Consider the following 20852-nt stretch of genomic DNA (forward strand, 5'->3'; position numbering starts at 1 on the left):
TTGAGATGCATCTATAAGTATAGAAATACACAATGTGAAGGAGGTAGAGACAAATAAAACATGGTACCCTGATTAAAGAAGGTATCAATGTAGGAGAAACCAGATACAATACATAAAAACATAAATGTTTCATAAGAAGCTAGTGATTTCTACCTTTCAATAAATTTCACCATTACTACATAAAAGGAAACATTTTTTTTAACAAAAGGAGAAAGAGGAATTAAAAAAAAGAGAGAAAATAATCAAGTGTGACATTTTAAAATGAATGGGAATAAATACTCAGATAATAAAAAAATAAAGTGATATCTACTATGGGCCAGAGAATTGATCAAATCATTCTAGCACATACTTAAAACAAATGATACATGTAATACTGTGTAATTCCTTTTCACAAACACTTCCAACTTTAAACATGTGTGACAAACTAAGTTCCAACATGTTATAATCTAAAACTTAATCCAGATTTTTTTTTCCTTTATAACTGAGATTGAAGCTTTGGATGATTTTCTCCATAGAAGGTATAAGTGCCAGAGTTTATTTTAAGAGAAATGACTGAGACAGAAGCTGGATAGATGGGTCAGAATGCATGGGGTTTACAAGTTACAAGATGAATCATGCTGTATGGCAGAAAAATCAGGGCAAAAGTTGTTAGAAGAAATAGATAAGAAGGAACGTGCTGGTGGATTGTCAGGAAAAGGTTTTTCAGGATAAATAAGTACCTGAAAGAATTATAGGAACGCCCACTAGATTATCTGTTCAGGAGCATTAAAAATGACTGCCAGAGAAAGCTTGGAAATTTCAACTTAAATGTAGCTTGCAATGTCATTTCAAGGCACTGGATGAGAAAACATGGTTTCTTCATAAAGGTATGTTGAACTGGCAAAAGGATAACAAAATGAAATTGTGAACAGCTGATTTTCCTAAAGCTCACACTGTAAATTCTGATTATATATTTGCATCATTTGAGGGTTTCAAAAGCACATAATAAAATACTAGCAAATATATTCCAAAAGTACATTAAAAGAATGATATACTATGACAAAGTTCACATTAGAACTGCAAAGATTGTTCAACTGTAGGAAACCTACTACTTTCAGAATTCAGCATATTGATCACAAGAGAAAAAAAAACCTCTTTAGAGAAAATCATGGCAAAATTCTGAAAAAGCATTAATGTTATCTTTTACTTTTGATTTTTTAAGTACAATAGGAATCTGTAGTTTTAAAACCCTCATAAATAAAGACTATTTCCTTTAAATGATTTTTAAAAATATATACAAAGGTAGTAACATACTTAAGGGAAATACTAGAAGCATTCTAATAAAACTAAAGGAGAGGGAAAAATCCCCTATCATTACTATTTAATAGCTTTTCAAAGATACTGCATGATACTATTAAAGAAGAGAAGAAAATAAAAAGGTTTACAACTAGAAAAAGAATTGATAAATTCAATACCTTTTATAAATGATATGATCATATACTCTCTTGAAATTCAAGAAAATGAATTGAAAAACTAATTATAAAGAATGAAAGAATTCTTTACTATGGTTGGGGAACAAAATTAACATCCTTTATAGAGATACAAAGTAATATAGTAAAGCAATTCTTAATACAACACAAAAAGAAATATTAAAGAAAGTTTTAATATTGAATATGGAAATAATTATAAAGAAAATTTCAAAATGTTATTACTGAAAGCAAAAGCATTCCCTATTTCTTTCCATTTTCTGATCTATTTACACATTTATTGCATTTTTAGTAGGCCAGGTATTAAAGCATTCCCCACTTTAATGATGAGGGAAGAGAAGACCAGAGAGGCGGAGTAAGCCTTCCAAACATGCATAACTAGCACATGGTGACAACAAAAGACAGACCCAGATTTTTCTGGCTCCAAAGCTCACCCTCTTTCTACTACCACACACTGTTGCAAGTTCAAGAAAGGGGAGAATCTCTAAGCAAATTCAGATAAAATCCAACAAGTCTTCAATATTTAATGTCTTTAATAAAGTTCTATTTACAATCACTGTAAATGTATGCAAGATATTTATATCAAATTAATGTGAACAAGTTAAACAGAAATCAGAGAAGTTGTCAGAAAGAAACTGAATTAGCTATGTCAGGTCCTAGTCTTACGTTCTCAAAAGGACTGAGTATATGTGTGCAGTTCCCAGAATAGCGAAGATTCACAGTACTTCCTAGACTGACCTAACCAACATGGAGAGGGAAAAAAGCTAAGACAGACAATTCAACCTGATTCTATCCTGAATCATGATCACATGTCACCTACAGATTGACCCTACCCTTCTAATCCCCTTTGGTTACCCTGAATTTGCTTTTCTAACATCGTGATTATACTCCTGGCATAGAAAAGTGAAAAATGCAGTGAAACAGTCACTCAGTCGGTCCAACTCGTAGTGACCCCATAGACTGTAGTCTGCCAGGCTCCTCTGTCTATGGAATTCTCCAGGTAAGAATACTGGAGTGATAGCCATTCCCTTCTCCAGGGGATGTTCCCAACCCAGGGATTGAACCCAGGTCTCCTGCACTGCAGGCAGGTTCTTTACCATCTGAGCCACCAGGGCAGTCCCTTGGCATAAAGAATATACTACAATACAATTCCACGTACCAAGGAATACTACACTAAATAAAAGCCCCCATCTTTTGGCCTATCAGAATGGATCCTAGCATTCTTCTTCCTGTACTGGGTTTTGTTTTTGTTTTGTTGATCCTGATCACATACTTATTAGCTGAATTACATTTTTCAAAAAGCAGTGGGAGATGGCTTCTAACGTGTTTTCCCCTAGATATCATCCATTGTAACTATCTTCTCCCGTAGTATTCAACTCTAGGATTTAGCATTCAACCGTCCTTTGGAAAAGGGAAAGATGGCTATTTGAGGTTTAAAAGGAAAGTGAGGAAACAATGGTGAATGAAAGCAGAATTACTACAGATCCAGGAGCAGAACTACTACAGATCTAGGTCCTGCTAATCCAAAGCTATTTAGAAGTCAACTGTATGCTTTACAAGATGAAAGCGTGTGATGAAGAGACAAACGAGATAGGAACATCAGAAAAGTTATCAATTTTTAATACTTACCTTAGCTCTCAGTTCCGAAGACTAATAATTCATAGACATCAAATTGAAACACATATATTACCATATATAAAATGTAATAGCTAGCCAATGAGAATTTGCTGTATGACATAGGGAGCTTAAATCTGGTGCTCTGTGACAAACTAAAGGGGTGGGATGGGGTAGGAGGTAGGAAGGAGGTTCAAGAGGGATGTGACATAAGTATTTATGGTTAATCTATGTTGACATATGGCAGAAGACAATATAATACTGTAAAGCAATTATCCTTTAATTAAAAATAAATAAATTTAAAAAAAGAAAAACTTTTGCAGAAGAAGGCTAAGCTATCCACAATCTATAGCTGCTGGGCCTGGACACCATTCTACTTAGTCATTAGTTAGCTACAGCCTCACACAATGTACAGCCTGAAAAACCCCATGAATCCAAGCCCTAAGTTGCTGCATCTGAAAGCCGTTTCAGGATACTGAAACTCAACTCGTTTCAGAAACTCAAATTTCTCCAAGAGACAGACACTTTACATTGTCCTGCAAAGCCCTTAAGAATGGGAAGAGGTGATACATGAGGACAAAAAGGTACACATCTTAAGAGAAAGAAGAATTCATCACTGAAGAACTTCAGAAGTTCCTTTGCCTCTCAAAAAAAAAAAAAAAAAGAAGAAGAAACATTCCTAACATCCTTACCAGTAAACGACATCCAGTGGTGCAAAGTAGTTGTTCATTATCAGGTCAGCAAAGTAAGCTTCTGTTTCCCGGCAGGCAGTTCCATTTCCAATCACCACTGTGCTGCAGCTTGAAGAAGAAACAGAATGAAAAAAAGGCATGAGATGATGAGATCAAGGCATGCTTATAAATCAATCAGGAGAAAATGGACAGAATGCACAAAAAGAAACAGAATGAAAAAAAGGCATGAGATGATGAGATCAAGGCATGCTTATAAATCAATCAGGAGAAAATGGACAGAATGCACAAACAATATTATATGATGCTCGTATTGTCTCATATATCCAAGCAACCTCTCCACTATCTCACAAGGGCAGTGCAGACTTATGTAGAATAAAAAACACTGCCTCTGCACTTGGTATTATAGGAGGTCATGGAGAAATGTTTTATGATCACACAGTCTCAAAAACAGTTAGCTTTCTCCCCACCTAGAAGTAACCAAATTTAGGCAAGAATAAGTGAACACTTCAGTTCAGTCACTCAGTTGTGTCCGACTCTTTGCGTACCCCATAGGCTGCAGCACACCAGGCTTCCCTGTCCATCACTGACTCCCAGAGCTTGCTCAAATTCATGTCCATCGAGTTGGTGATGCCATCCAACCATCTCATCCTCTGTCATCCCCTTCTCCTGCCTTCAATCTTTCTCAGCATCAGCGTCTTTTCCAATGAGTCAGTTCTTTGCATCAGGTGGCCAAAATATTGGAACTTCAGTATTAGTCCTTCCAGTGAATATTCAGGACTGATTTCCCTTAGGATTGACTGGTTGGATCTCCTTGCAGTCCAAGGGACCCTCAGGAGTCTTCTCCAACACTGCAGTTCAAAAGCATCAATTCTTTAGCCCTCAACTTTCTTTATGGTCCAATTCTCACATCCATATGTAACTACTGGAAAAACTACAGCTTTGACTCTACAGACCTCTGTTGGCAAAGTAATGTTTCTGCTTTTTAATATGCTGTCTAGATTGGTCACAGCTTTTCTTCCAAGGAGCAAGCGTCTTTTAATTTCACACCTCCAGTTACCATCTGCAGTGATTCGGAGCCCAAGAAAAATAAAGTCTCTGTTTCCATTGCCTCCCCATCTATTTCCCATGAAGTGATGGGACCAGATGCTATGATCTCAGTTTTTTGAATGTTGAATTTTAAGCCAGCTTTTTTACCCTCCTCTTCGACTTTCATCAAGAGGCTCTTTAGTTCCTCTTCACTTTCTGCCACAAGGGTGGTGTCCTCTGCATATCTGAGGTTATTGATATTTCTCTCAGAAATCTTGATTCCAGCTTGTGCTTCATCCAGTCCGGCATTTCACAAGATGTACTCTACATACAAATTAAATAAGCAGGGTGACAATACACAGCTTTGACTACTCCTTTCCCAATTTGGAACCAGTCTGTAGTCCACATCTGTTTCTAAACTGTTGCTTCTTAACCTGCATGCAGATTTCTCAGGAGGCAGATCAGGTGGTCTGGTATTCCCATCTCTTTAAGAATTTTCCACAGTTTGTTATGATCCACACAGTCAAAGGTTTTGGCATAGTATTTCTGGAATTCTCTTGCTTTTTCTATGATCCAATGGATGTTGGCAATTTGATCTCTGGTTCCTGTGCCTTTTCTAAATCCAGCTTGAACATCTGCAAGTTCTCAGTTCACGTAATGTTGAAGCCTGGCTTGGAGAATTTTGAGCATTACTTGGCTAGCATGTGAGATGAGTGCAATTTGCAGTACTTTGAACATTCTTTTTGGCATTGCCTTTCTTTGGGATTGGAATGAAAACTGACCTTTACCGATGCTGAGTGTGGTCACTGCTGTGTTTTCCAAATTTGCTGGCGTATTGAGTGCAGCACTTTCACAGCATCATCTTTTAGGCTTTGGAATAGCTCAGCTGAAATTCCATTATTTCCACTAGTTTTGTTCATGGTGATTCTTCCTAAGGCCCACTTGACTTCACACTCCAGGATGTCTGGCTCTAGGTGAGTGATCATACCATCAGGGTTATCTGAGTCATTAAGATTTTTTTTTTGTATAGTTATTCTGTGTATTTTTGCCACCTCTTGCTAATATCTTTTGCTTCTGATAGGTCCATAATGTTTCTATCTTTTATTGTGCCCATCTTTGCATAAAATGTAATTGAAATGTAATGTAACTGAATAAGAGAACATTCTAAGCCATAATAAAGAACTATGACTGAATTATGTGGTATGTTTTCAAGTAATTTCTGAAGCTTCCAACTACTGCCAAATCCATTCCTCAGATCTATAAAAAAGAAAGAAAGAGGGGGAGGGAGAGAAGAAGGAAGGAAGGGGAGGAGGAAGAAGAGAAAGAGAAAGCCCAAACTGAAGAATTAAATGGTCACTTTTGCTTATATTGGACTTCCCTGGTGGCTCAGATGGTAAAGCATCTGTCTACAATGTGGGAGACCCGGGTTCAAGCCCTGGGTGGGGAAGATCCCCTGGAGAAGGAAATGGCAATCTACTCCAGTACTATTGCCTGGAAAAATCCCATGGACAGAGAAGCTTGGTAGGCTACAGTCTGTGGGGTTGCAAAGAATCAGACACGACTGAGCGACTTCACTTCACTTCACTTTGCTTATATTACCAACTTTGTTTAGTGAAGGCTGCAGAAGCGGGCAGCATTCCTCCAGTCTCCAAATAGCAAAGTTCTCCAGCAATTTGCCCCAGCATGGTTTAACATAGCTCCTTTCCTCATACCAAGGCACTTCCCTTAATACGCCACTCCAAATTAGGAACTTCAAAGGTTATCTCTGATTGGCTGAGCCACTAAAGTACTCAAAAGGTTACTTATTTTCATACTTGAAATTCAGCAAAAGCCTCTTTATTTTCTCTGCCTCTCGGAAGCCTTGTCCACAATGCAGGTATACCACGTCAGTATGAAGTATCTGACCTTAGGAAAAAATAAAACGAATAAGCCATTTTGTAAGAAATTACAAAACATAAAACACCACTGATTTGATTAAGCAAGTTGAAACTGAAAAGCAAACTGGTTTTTAGAAACGCAGTCTGAATCTTTCTTTATATATATTATACATATATAATTTCTTTTTAAAATTTATTTATTTTTAATTGGAAGATAATTGCTTCACAATATTATGCTGGTTTCTGCCATACATTAACTTGAATCAGCCATAGGTATACATACGTCCCCTCCCTCTTGAACCTTCCCTTCACCTCCCACCCAAACCCACCCCTCTAGGTTGTCCCAGAGCACAAGTTTGAGCTCCCTGCATCATTCAGCAAACTCCCACTGACTATCTGTTTTACACATGGTACATATGATTTCATGCTACTGTCTCAATATTCTTCAATCAGATACCGCCATAAGGACTCTGAAATTTTGTTACTTTCAGAGTTACTAGAACTCTATTGTGCTACACTAAATCTTTACTAACTGGATAATATACCATGATACCTAAAAGAGAAATGATTTTTAGTAACACTTAACATCAAAAATAGTAAAAGCTAACATTTATTTAAAATTTATTATATATCAGAGGGTTATAATACTACTCTATTTCTTCCTTTGAGTTATAGATACATAAATTTCTTGACCTTGTGTAAATTTTTTAGCTACGTACTTGTTAACTATGACCTTTTCTGTACTAAACAATATTTTGGCCAGAAATACATTTTAAAATATGAGGGTAACTACCTAAAGAATAGAAGTGATGAGCTAAATGACCAACTTAGGAAGTTAGGAAAAGGACAGTAAAATAATCTCAAAGAAAGTGTAAGGAAGAAAATGATAAAAGTTAAAAAAGCAGAAATAAATGAAACAAAAAAGAAGAAAATTCATATAACAGAGAAGACCAATGAAGTTTAAAATTAAAAATCACCTGTTAAGAAAAATACATAAATTTAGCAATACCAACCAAGAAAAATAACGATGACATAAATAAATTATATTAGAAATGAATTTAGAAGATGCAGAGAGATTACTATAAAAACTTTGTTAATTTAAATTAGAATAAATTCCAGAAAAGTCTTAAAACAGACTGAAAATATATACGTGTATGTGCATGTATGTATATATGCATAAAATTTTAAAAGGAACAATCCTATAAACAATACAAATACAGTAAAAGATAAAAGCCATATGAGAGCTCAACAAATACAGGAAAAAACACTGACAAAATACACTACCCATTTATTAATACTATAAAAAAGCATAATATACAAAAAGAACAACTGGGACAGCAAAATAAAAAACCCATGAATATATTTATAAAAAAATGTATCCCCACAAAACCCAAAAGATGAGCAGGTGGGAACAATGAACCAACAACCACCAAGGCGGATGTGTATCAGCATTTCTATCAGACGAGGCAGAGCGAAACAATGCAGAATCTCATGGACCTGAGATCGGAAAAAGCCTCAAAATATCAGAAGGTACTTCCCTGGAAATTAAAACTGGTTCATTTCACACCAGGAAGTAAAACTGAAAAAGACTTCTGCATACTCTAATTTACAGATCAGTATAAACATTGCACAGTAAGTTCAGAAAGGACTGGAAAACTCTGATCTCTGAACTCTTGAAACTAATCCATAGGATATTCAAGACAAAATGTCACAGTGAGAAAAAAACTGTTCAGAATCGTATCCACACTGGGCTTCCCTAGTGGCTCAGGTAAAGAATCTGCCTGCAATGCAGGAGACCTGGGTTCGATCCCTAGGTTGGGAAGATCCTCTGGAGGAAGGCATAGCAATCCAGTCCAGTATTCTTGCCTGGAGAATCCTCATGGACAAAGGAGCCTGGTGGGCTACAGTCCTTGGGGTCACAAAGAGTGGGACACGACTGAGGACACAGCAAGGACAGTATGGGCGAAAGGGGCAAAAAAGTCTAGATAAAAGGGAAGAAAGCAAATTTTAACAAGTATAAGGCTATCTCTCTTTCGAAATAGATATAAAAGTTTTTCTTCCGAATAATTTGGAAAAAGTAGAAATGACAGTTCTAGAGATATGCAGCTACCCTAAACCAGCCTTCATTCCTAAAAGTTGAGTAAAACTCATTTTATGTAAAATTAAGAAAAGTATCACAGTCAAATTTCACATAAAATGATTATTTCTCAAATCAGGAAACAAAAATGATTAGGATATCCTTACAGAAAGGTGTGCCCCCAAACAGGGAAAAACTGTAACCTAATATATAAAAATAAACAAAACAAAACAAAAAGATTATAGAAAATGAGAATAAAATAAATCAGAACTAGAAAATGTCAGAAATAAGATGAAAGAATACAGGAATTAATTAAATGTGAAAGAAAAAGTTATTCCAGAAATGGAAAACTTAAACCAAAAAAAAAATAAGAAAAATGTAAATAATCAAAAAAAAAAAAAGGTGAAGAAGTTCACCATAGAACCATAACCCATTTTTTTATCAGTATCAAATGGAAATTCAAAACCTTAAAAACATAGTACCTTAAATAACTCAATGGATGGATTTAATAGCACATTAGACCCTAAACCACTTCAGTGTTCTTGCCTTGAGAACCCCATGAACAGTAGGAAAAGGCAAAATGATAGGACACTGAAAGAAAAACTTCCCAGGTCAGTAGGTGCCAATATGCTACTGGAGATGAGTGGAGAAATAACTTCAGAAAGAATGAAGGGATGGAGCCAAAGCAAAAACAACCCAGCTGTGGATGTGACTGGTGATAGAAGCAAGGTCCGATGCTCTAAAGAGCAATATTGCATAGGAACCTGGAATGTCAGGTCCATGAATCAAGGCAAATTGGAAGTGGTCAAACAGGAGATGGCAAGAGTGAATGTCGACATTCTAGGAATCAGAGAACTGAAATGGACTGGAATGGGTGAATTTAACTCAGATGACCATTATATCTACTACTGCAGGCAGGAATCCCTCAGAAGAAATGGAGTGGCCATCATGGTCAACAAAAGAGTCCGAAATGCAGTACTTGGATGCAATCTCAAAAACAACAGAATGATCTCTGTTCATTTCTAAGGCAAACCATTCAGTATCACAGTAATCCAAGTCTATGCACCAACCAGTAACGCTGAAGAAGCTGAAGTTAAATGCTTCTATGAAGACCCACAAGACCTTTTAGAACTAACACCCAAAAAAGATGTCCTTTTCATTATAGGGGAATGGAATGCAAAAGTAGGAAGTCAAGAAACACCTGGAGTAACAGGCAAATTTGTCCTTGGAAAACAGAATGAAGCAGGGCAAAGACTAATAGAGTTTTGCCAAGAAAATGCACTGGTCATAACAAACACCCTCTTCCAACAACACAAGAGAAGACTCTATACATGGACATCACCAGATGGTCAACACTGAAATCAGATGATTATATTATTTGCAGCCAAAGATGGAGAAGCTCTATACAGTCAGCAAAAACAAGACCAGGAGCTGACTGTGGCTCACCATGAACTCATTGCCAAATTCAGACTTAAATTGAAGAAAGTAGGGAAAACCACTAGACCATACAGGTATGACCTAAATCAAATCCCTTATGATTATACAGTGGAAATGAGAAATAGATTTAAGGGCCTAGATCTGATAGATAGAGTGCCTGATGAACTATGGAATGAAGTTCGTGACATTGTACAGGAGACAGGGATCAAAACCATCCCCATGGAAAAGAAATGCAAAAAAGCAAAATGGCTGTCTGGGGAGGCCTTACAAATAGCTGTGAAAAAAAGAGAAGCAAAAAGCAAAGGAGCAAAGGAAAGATATAAACATCTGAATGCAGAGTTCCAAAGAATAGTAAGAAGAGATAAGAAAGCCTTCTTCAGCGATCAGTGCAAAGAAATAGAGGAAAACAACAGAATGGGAAAGACTAGGGATCACTTCAAGAAAATCAGAGATACCAAAGGAACATTTCATGCAAAGATGAGTTCGATAAAGGACAGAAATGGTATGGACCTAACAGAAGCAGAAGATATTAAGAAGAGATGACAAGAATACACGGAAGAACTGTACAAAAAAGATCTTCACGACCCAGATAATCACGATGGTGTGATCACTGACCTAGAGCCAGACATCCTGGAATGTGAAGTGAAGTGGGCCTTAGAAAGCATCACTATGAACAAAGCTAGTGGAGGTGATGGAATTCCAATTGAGCTATTCCAAATCCTGAAAGATGATGCTGTGAAAGTGCTGCACTCAATATGCCAGCAAATTTGGAAAACTCAGCAGTGGCCACAGGACTGGAAAAGGTCAGTTTTCATTCCAATCCCAAAGAAAGGCAATGCCGAAGAATGCTCTAACTACCACACAATTGCTCTCATCTCACATGCTAGTAAAGTAATGCTCAAAATTCTCCAAGCCAGGCTTCAGCAATATGTGAACCGTGAGCTTCCTGATGTTCAAGCTGGTTTTAGAAAAGGCAGAGGAACCAGAGATCAAATTGCCAACATCCGCTGGATCATAGAAAAAGCAAGGGAGTTCCAGAAAAACATCTATTTCTGCTTTATTGACTATGCCAAAGCCTTTGACTGTGTGGATCACAATAAACTGTGGAAAATTCTTCAAGAGACGGGAAAACCAGACCACCTGATCTGCCTCTTGAGAAATTTGTATGCAGGACAGGAAGCAACAGTTAGAACTGGACATGGAACAATAGACTGGTTCCAAATAGGAAAAGGAGTTCGTCAAGGCTGTATATTGTCACCCTGTTTATTTAACTTATATGCAGAGTACATTATGAGAAACGCTGGACTGGAATAAACACAAACTGGAATCAAGATTGCTGGGAGAAATATCAATAACGTCAGATATGCAGATGACACCACCCTTATGGCAGAAAGTGAAGAGGAACTAAAAAGCCTCTTGATGAAAGTGAAAGAGGAGAGTGAAAAAGTTGGCTTACAGCTCAACATTCAGAAAACGAAGATCATAGCATCCAGTCCCACCATTTCATGGGAAATAGATGGGGAAACAGTGGAAGCAGTTTCAGACTTTATTTTTCTGGGCTCCAAAATCACTGCAGATGGTGATTGCAGCCATGAAATTAAAAGACGCTTACTCCTTGGAAGGAAAATTATGACCAACCTAGATAGCATATTCAAAAGCAGAGACATTACTTTGCCAACAAAGGTCCGTCTAGTCATGGCTGTGGTTTTTTCCTGTGGTCACATATGGATGTGAGAGTTGGACTGTGAAGAAGGCTGAGTGCCGAAGAATTGATGCTTTTGAACTGTGGTGTTGGAGAAGATTCTTGAGAGTCCCTTGGACTGCAAGGAGATCCAACCAGTCCATTCTGAAGGAGATCAGCCCTGGGATTTCTTTGGAAGGAATGATGCTAAAGCTGAAACTCCAGTACTTTGGCCACCTCTTGCGAAGAGTTGACTCATTGGAAAAGACTCTGATGCTGGGAGGGATTGGGGGCAGGAGGAGAAGGGGACAACAGAGGATGAGATGGCTGGATGGCATCACTGACTCGATGGATGTGAGTCGCAGTGAACTCCGGGAGTTGGTGATGGACAGGAAGGCCTGGCGTGCTGCGATTCATGGGGTCATGAAGAGTCGGACACGACTGAGCGACTGATCTGATCTGATCTAGACATACCAGAATAAAGGATTAATTATTAAGACAGTCAATGGAAAATAAAAGAATTGGAAATAGAAGAAGAAATTGAATGATCTAAAATACGTGTAATTAGAATTCCAGAAAAAAGATTCAAGAAGTCTACAAACCTCAAGCACAATTCATGTTCTCCCCTCAAAACAAACAATACACACACAAAGAACTATTAAGTATGTAAGAAAACTTTTAAAAACCAAAAAGAAAAAATTTTTTCAGTAGAGGAAAAAACTATTACCTTCAAAGAAACAATAATAAGATTTTTGGCTGATTTCTAAACAGGAACTATAGTAGTCAGAAAAGAAAAAAGACGTCTTTAAATTACTGGAAATAACTGCCAATCTTGAATTCTATACCCAGCAAAATATTTTTCAAATCTGAAGGCAAATCAGAAACTTGCAGTCAAGAAAAAAAAAATTGAGACAATTTTTCACTACCTGATCTACATTAAAAAGTAACAGGCTAGAGTTTTGGGAAGAAAGAAAATGATCTCAAATGGATACAGAAATGTAGAAAGAAAAGATAATAGAAAGGGCAAATAAATGAGTAAACAGGAAAAAAAAAATACTGAGTGGACAAAACAATAAAAATGACTTGTGGTATTTAAAATATATACAGTATTAAAATGCATCATAGAGGGAGGAGCTAAGATGGCGGAGGTGGACGGGGAGAACACTTTTCCCCCACAAATTCATCAAAAGAACATTTAAACCCCGAGTAAATTCCACAAAACAACTTCTGAATGCCGGCAGAGGACGTTAGGCACCCAGAAAAGCAACCCAAGTCTTCGAAAGGAGGTAGGAAAAAATATAAAAGACAAAAAAAGAGACAAAAGAGGGAGGGACGGAGTTCCATCCGGGGAAGGGAGTCTTAAAAAGAGAAAAGTTTCCAAACACCAGGAGTCCTTCTCACTGCCGAGTCTGTGCCGAGCCTTGGAAGCACAGAGGGCAACATAACAGGGAGGAAAAATAAATAAACAATTAAAACCCGCACATTGTGAGCCCTCCGGTAACTCCCCCAGCGGAGAAGCAGAGCAGACGCCTGCATCCGCCATTAGCAAGCGGGGGCTGGGCAGGGAGGCGTGGCTCGGTCTGCTTTGCAAGGAACTGGCCTGAATACCCCGAGCGCTATCTGAGCGAAATAATTTGGGCTAGCAAACCAGACTGTGGGATATCTACCATGTGAAAAGCCAGCCCTAATCTAAGACACCGCCAGGCCCGCGCGGAACAAAGGACTGAACAGAGACAGCCGGCGGCAGACCATCCCCCTCCGGTGATAGGCAGCCAGAGCTGGAAGGGGACAATCGCAGCCCCAGAGAGACATTATCTATAAAACTGTAAGCAGGCTTCTTTGCTAACTAAAACTTCTTGGGGGTCTGGACGGTCAACATCTGCCTGAGAAGGTGTGCCGGTGCACACCTAGATAACCGAGCAGGGCGGGGAGGCGATATGTCGCAGCAGTTGCGCACGCCAAACACCTCATCACCTGAGCTGCTCGGATCTGGGAAGGGCACAAAACGCGGGCACAAAACGCAGGCCCAACCGAGAGTCTGCGCCTCTGAGGACTACCCGAGTGCCTGAACCTGAGCGGCTTGGATCTGGAAGTGCAGGCAGCCCAGGGCCGGCCACGGATGGTTCCCAGTGGAGCAACCTAGACCCTGAGCAGCGTGGGTAGGGAGGCCACACGCGCCATGAGAGGGGGCGGGGGGGCAGGGCAGACCCAGTGTGGCTGAGGCACTGTGAGCACATGCCAGTGTTATTTGTTTGCAGCATCCCTCCCTACCTCCCCTCAGCGCAACTGAACAAGTGAGCCTAAAAAAAAAAAAAAAAAAAAACTGTCCTCCACCATCCCCTTTGTGTCAGGGCGGTTAAACCACACACTGAAGAGACCAGCAAACAGAAGAAGCTATAACAGAGGGAATCGCCTTGGAATCTACAGGCAATAGATTAAAACCCTGTGGTTAGTACCAACTACATAGGAAGGGGCCTATAGATGTTGAGAAATATAAGTCAGACCCAGGAACTAGCAAAAATGAACTGAACCCGCAATACTCACAACAAAACCAGAGAAAGTCCTAGATATATTTTTACTATTTTTACAATCATTCTTTCTTTTTTTCTATTTTTAATTAAAAAAAAATTTTTTTTAAGTCCTCTATTATTCCTTTAATTTTCACTTTTATAACCGATTACTTTGCAAAAAAAAAAAAAGACCCCATTTTTTTTAAAGCAAACTTCATATATATATTTTTTATAATTTTTTTGACCTTATTTTTTTTTTCTTCTTTTCTTTAACATTGTATTTTTGAAATTCCAAACTCTACTCTAGATTTTTAATTTTAGCTTTTTGGTATTTGTTATCAATTTTGTACCTATAGTTTTTTTTTTTTTTTTTTTATAATTTCTGTGACCCTTTTTTATTTTCTCTTTTTCTTTTTCTCTGTTTCTTTCTCTTCTTCTTTTAAATAACATTGTATATCTGAAATTCCAAACTCTATTCTAGATTTTTAATTTATGCTTTTTGGTATTTGTTATCAATTTTGTACCTGTATTTTCTTTATAATTTATGAGACTTTGTTCTTGCTGGTTTTTTTTTTCTCACTCCTTCTTTTTCTTCTTCTTTTTTTAACATTGTATTTTTGAAATTCCAAACTCTACTCTAGATTTTTAACTTTTGCTTTTTGGTATTAGTTACCAATTTTGTACCTGTATTTTCTTTGTAATTTTCACGACCTTGTTTGTTTTTGTCTGTTCGTTTTTTTTCTCTTTCTTTTCCTTCTTCTTTTCTTTAACATCGTATTTTTGAAATTCCAAACTCTACTCTAGATTTTTAATTTTTGCTTTTATGTATTTGTTACCAATTTTGTACCTTTAAGAACCCAATCTTCAGTACCCATTTATCACTAGGGAGCGAGATTACTGGCTTAACTGCTGTCTCTCCCTTTGGACTCTCCTTTTTCTCCACCAGGTCGCCTGTGTCTCCTTCCTAACCCCTCTCTACTCTACCCAACTCTGTGAATTTCTGTGTGTTCCAGACGGTGGAGAACACTTAGGGAACTGATTACTGTCTGGATCTGTCTCCCTCCTTTTCATTCCCCCTTTTATCCTCCTGGCCACCTCTGTCACCTTCCTCCTTCTTCTCATCTCTGTATAACTCTGTGAACAACTCTGAGCGGTCCAGTTGTGGAGTGCACATAAGGAAGAGATTACTGGATAGCCCACTCTCTCCTCTATTGATTCCACCTCATCTCATTCGGGTCACCTCTAACTCCCTCCTCCCTCTTCTCTTCTTCATATACCACTGTGAACCTCTCTGGGTGACCGTCACGGTAGAGAAACTTTTCATCTTTAACGTAGATGTTTTATCAATGGTGCTATATAGAAGGAGAAGCTATGAAACTACTGTAAAAATAAGACTGATAACTGGAAGTAGGAGGTTTAAGTCCAAACCCTGACTCCAGGGAGCTCCTGACTCCAGGGAGCTCCTGACGCCAAGGAACATTAATTGACAGGAGCTCATCAAATGCCTCCATACCTGCACTGAAACGAAGCACCACACAAGGGCCAACAAGTTTCAGGGCAAGACATACCAAGCAAATTCTCCAGCAACAAGGAACACAGTCCTGAGCTCCAAAATACAGGCAGCTCAAAGTCACCCCAAAACCACAGACATCCCATAACTCATTACTGGACATTTCATCGCACTTCAGAGAGAAGAAATACAGCTCCACCCACCAGAACACCGACACAAGCTTCCCTAACCAAGAAACCTTGACAAGCCACCTGTACAAACCCACACAGAGCGAGGAAAGGACACAATAAAGAGAACTCCACAAACTGCCAGAATACAGAAAGGACACCCCAAACTCAGCAATTTAAACAAGATGAAGAGACAGGAATACCCAGCAGATAAAGGAACAGGATAAATGCCCACCAAATCAAAAGAAAGAGGAAGAGATAGGGAATCTACCTGATAAAGAATTCCGAATAATGATAGTGAAATTGACCCGAAATCTTGAAATCAAAATGGAATCACAGATGGATAGCCTGGAGACAAAGATTGAGAAGATGCAAGAAAGGTTTAACAAGGACCTACAAGAAATAAAAGAGAGTGAATATATAATGAATAATGCAATAAATGAGATCAAAAACACTCTGGAGGCAACAAATAATAGAATAACAGAGGCAGAAGATAGGATTAGTGAATTAGAAGATAGAATGGTAGAAATAAATGAATCAGAGAGGATAAAAGAAAAACAAATTAAAAGAAATGAGGACAATCTCAGAGACCTCCAGGACAATACTAAATGCTACAACATTCGAATCATAGGGGTCCCAGAAGAAGAAGACAAAAAGAAAGACCATGAGAAAATACTTGAGGAAATAATAGTTGAAAACTTCCCTAAAATGGGGAAGGAAATAATCACCCAAGTCCAAGAAACCCAGAGAGTCCCAAACAGGATAAACCCAAGTCAAAAAACCCCAAGATACATATTAATCAAATTAACAAAGATCAAACACAAAGAACAGATATTAAACGCAGCAAGGGAAAAACAACAAATAACACACAAGGGAATTCCCGTAAGGATAACAGCTGATCTTTCAATAGAAACTCTTCAAGCCAGGAGGGAATGGCAAGACATACTTAAAGTGATGAAAGAAAATAACCTACAGCCCAGATTACTGCACCCAGCAAGGATCTCATTCAAATATGAAGGAGAAATCAAAATCTTTTCAGACAAGCAAAAGCTGAGAGAATTCAGCACCACCAAACCAGCTCTCCAACAAATACTAAAGGATATTCTCTAGACAGGAAACACAAAAAGGGTGTATAAATTCAAACCTAAAACAATAAAGTAAATGGCAACGGGATCATATTTATCAGTAATTACCTTAAACGTATATGGGTTGAATGCCGCAACCAAAAGACAAAGACTGGCTGAATGGATACAAAAACAAGACCCCTACATATGTTGTCAAAAGAGACCCACCTCAAAACAGGGGACACATACAGACTGAAAGTGAAGGGCTGGAAAAAGATTTTCCATGCAAATAGGAACCAAAAGAAAGCAGGAGTAGCAATACTTATATCAGATAAAATAGATTTTAAAACAAAGGCTGTGAAAAGAGACAAAGATGGTCACTACATAATGATCAACGGATCAATCCAAGAAGAAGATATAACAATTATAAATATATATGCACCCAACACGGGAGTGCCGCAATATGTAAGACAAATGCTAACAAGTATGAAAGGAGAAATTAACAATAACACAATAATAGTGGGAGACTTTAATACCCCGCTCACACTTATGGATAGATCAACTAAACATAAAATTAACAAGGAAACACAAACTTTAAATGATACAATAGACCACTTAGACCTAATTGATATCTATAGGACATTTCATCCCAAAACAATGAATTTCACCTTTTTCTCAAGCGCACATGGAACCTTCTCCAGGATAGATCACATCCTGGGCCATAAATCTAGCCTTGGTAAATTCAAAAAAATAGAAATCATTCCAAGCATCTTTTCTGACCACAATGCAGTAAGATTAGATCTCAATTACAGGAGAAAAACTATTAAAAATTCCAACATATGGAGGCTGAACAACAAGCTGCTGAATAACCAACAAATCACAGAAGAAATCAAAAAAGAAATCAAAATTTGCATAGAAACGAATGAAAATGAAAACACAACAATCCAAAACCTATGGGACAATTTAAAAGCAGTCCTAAGGGGAAAATTCATAGCAATACAGGCATACCTCAAGAAACAAGAAAAAAGTCAAATAAATAACCTAACCCTACACCTAAAGCAACTAGAAAAGGAAGAAATGAAGAACCCCAGGGTTAGTAGAAGGAAAGAAATCTTAAAAATTAGGGCAGAAATAAATGCAAAAGAAACAAAAGAGACCATAGCAAAAATCAACAAAGCCAAAAGCTGGTTCTTTGAAAGGATAAATAAAATTGACAAACCATTAGCCAGACTCATCAAGAAACAAAGGGAGAAAAATCAAATCAATAAAATTGGAAAGGAAAATGGAGAGATCACAACAGACAACATAGAAATACAAAGGATCATAAGAGACCACTATCAGCAATTATATGCCAATAAAATGGACAACGTGGAAGAAATGGACAAATTCTTAGAAAACTACAACTTTCCAAAACTCGACCAGGAAGAAATAGAAAATCTTAACAGACCCATCACAAGCACGGAAATTGAAACTGTAATCAAAAATCTTCCAGCAAACAAAAGCCCAGGTCCAGACGGCTTCACAGCTTTCACAGCTGAATTCTACCAAAAATTTAGAGAAGAGCTAACACCTATCCTGCTCAAACTCTTCCAGAAAATTGCAGAGGAAAGTAAACTTCCAAACTCATTCTATGAGGCCACCATCACCCTAATACCAAAACCTGACAAAGATGCCACAAAAAAAGAAAACTACAGGCCAATATCACTGATGAACATAGATGCAAAAATCCGTAACAAAATTCTAGCAATCAGAATCCAACAACACATTAAAAAGATCATACACCATGACCAAGTGGGCTTTATCCCAGGGATGCAAGGATTCTTCAATATCCGCAAATCAGTCAATGTAATACACCACATTAACAAATTGAAAAATAAAAACCATATGATTATCTCAATAGATGCAGAGAAAGCCTTTGACAAAATTCAACATCCATTTATGATAAAAACTCTCCAGAAAGCAGGAATAGAAGGAACATACCTCAACATAATAAAGGCTATATATGACAAACCCACAGCAAACATTATCCTCAATGGTGAAAAATTGAAAGCATTTCCTCTAAAGTCAGGAACAAAACAAGGTTGCCCACTTTCACCTTTACTATTTAACAGAGTTTTGGAAGTTTTGGCCACAGCAGTCAGAGCAGAAAAAGAAATAAAAGGAATCCAAATTGGAAAAGAAGAAGTAAAACTCTCACTATTTGCAAATGACATGATCCTCTACACAGAAAACCCTAAAGACTCCACCAGAAAATTACTAGAACTAATCAATGATTATAGTAAAGTTGCAGGATATAATATCAACACACAGAAATCCCTTGCATTCCTATACACTAACATGAGAAAACAGAAAGAGAAATTAAGGAAACAATTCCATTCACCATTGCAACGGAAAGAATAAAATACTTAGGAATATATCTACCTAAAGAAACTAAAGACCTATATATAGAAAACTATAAAACACTGGTGAAAGAAATCAAAGAGGACACTAATAGATGGAGAAATATACCTTGTTCATGGATTGGAAGAATCAATATAGTGAAAATGAGTATACTACCCAAAGCAATTTATAGATTCAATGTAATCCCCATCAAGCTACCAACGGTATTCTTCACAGAGCTAGAACAAATAATTTCACAATTTGTATGGAAATACAAAAAACCTCGAATAGCCAAAGCTATCTTGAGAAAGAAGAAGGGAACTGGAGGAATCAACCTACCTGACTTCAGGCTCTATTACAGAGCTACAGTTACCAAGACAGTATGGTACTGGCACAGAGACAGAAATATTGATCAATGGAACAAAAGAGAAAGCCCAGAGATAAATCCACACACATATGGACACCTTATTTTTGACAAAGGAGGCAAGAATATACATTAGATTAAAGACAATCTCTTTAACAAGTGGTGCTGGGAAAACTGGTCAACCACTTGTAAAACAATGAAACTAGAACACTTTCTAACACCATACACAAAAATAAACTCAAAGTGGATTAAAGATCTCAACATAAGACCAGAAACTATAAAACTCCTAGAGGAGAACATAGGCAAAACACTCTCCGACATACATCACAGCAGAACTCTCTATGACTCACCTCCCAGAATTTTGGAAATAAAAGCAAAAATAAACAAATGGGACCTAATTAAACTTAAAAGCTTCTGCACAACAAAGGAAACTATTAGCAAGGTTAGCCAGAACATGGAAGCAACCTAGATGCCCATCAGCAGATGAATGGATAAGAAAGCTGTGGTACATATACACAATGGAGTATTACTCAGCCATTAAAAAGAATACATTTCAATCAGTTCTAACGAGGTGGATGAAACTGGAACCTATTATACAGAGTGAAGTAAGCTAGAAAGAAAAACACCAATACAGTATACTAACGCATACATATGGAATTTAGAAAGATGGTAACAATAACCCTGTGTACGAGACAGCAAAAGAGACAATGATGTATAGATCAGTCTTATGGAATCTGTGGGAGAGGGAGAGGGAGTGGGTGGGGAGATTTGGGAGAATGGCATTGAAACATGTATAATATCATGTATGAAACGAGTCGCCAGTCCAGGTTCGATGCACGATACTGGATGCTTGGGGCTGGTGCACTGGGACGACCCAGAGGGAGGGTATGGGGAGGGAGGAGGGAGGAGGGTTCAGGATGGGGAGCACGTGTATACCTGTGGTGGATTCATTTTGATGTTTGGCAAAACTAATACAATATTGTAAAGT

General features: G+C 37.8%; 1 protein-coding gene across 4 annotated transcripts in view; it reads right to left on the reverse strand.

Moving 5' to 3' along the window:
- Window positions 1-20852, reverse strand: part of SRBD1 (S1 RNA binding domain 1) — a 243606-nt gene that overhangs the window by 163839 nt on the left and 58915 nt on the right. For all 4 annotated transcript variants that reach the window (XR_009739351.1, XM_061432247.1, XM_061432246.1 and 1 more), the window contains 2 exons: window positions 6613-6703; window positions 3773-3880 (listed from right to left, as the gene is read on the reverse strand). Coding sequence is in view for 3 of the 4 variants with exons in the window: in XM_061432247.1 (XP_061288231.1) it covers window positions 3773-3880; window positions 6613-6703 (199 nt within the window). In the remaining variant the exon portion in view is untranslated. The remainder of the gene's footprint in view (window positions 1-3772; window positions 3881-6612; window positions 6704-20852) is intronic.

The sequence above is a fragment of the Bos javanicus genome, chromosome 11, assembly GCF_032452875.1.
Source record: "Bos javanicus breed banteng chromosome 11, ARS-OSU_banteng_1.0, whole genome shotgun sequence".
NCBI classification, from domain to species: Eukaryota; Metazoa; Chordata; class Mammalia; order Artiodactyla; family Bovidae; genus Bos; species Bos javanicus.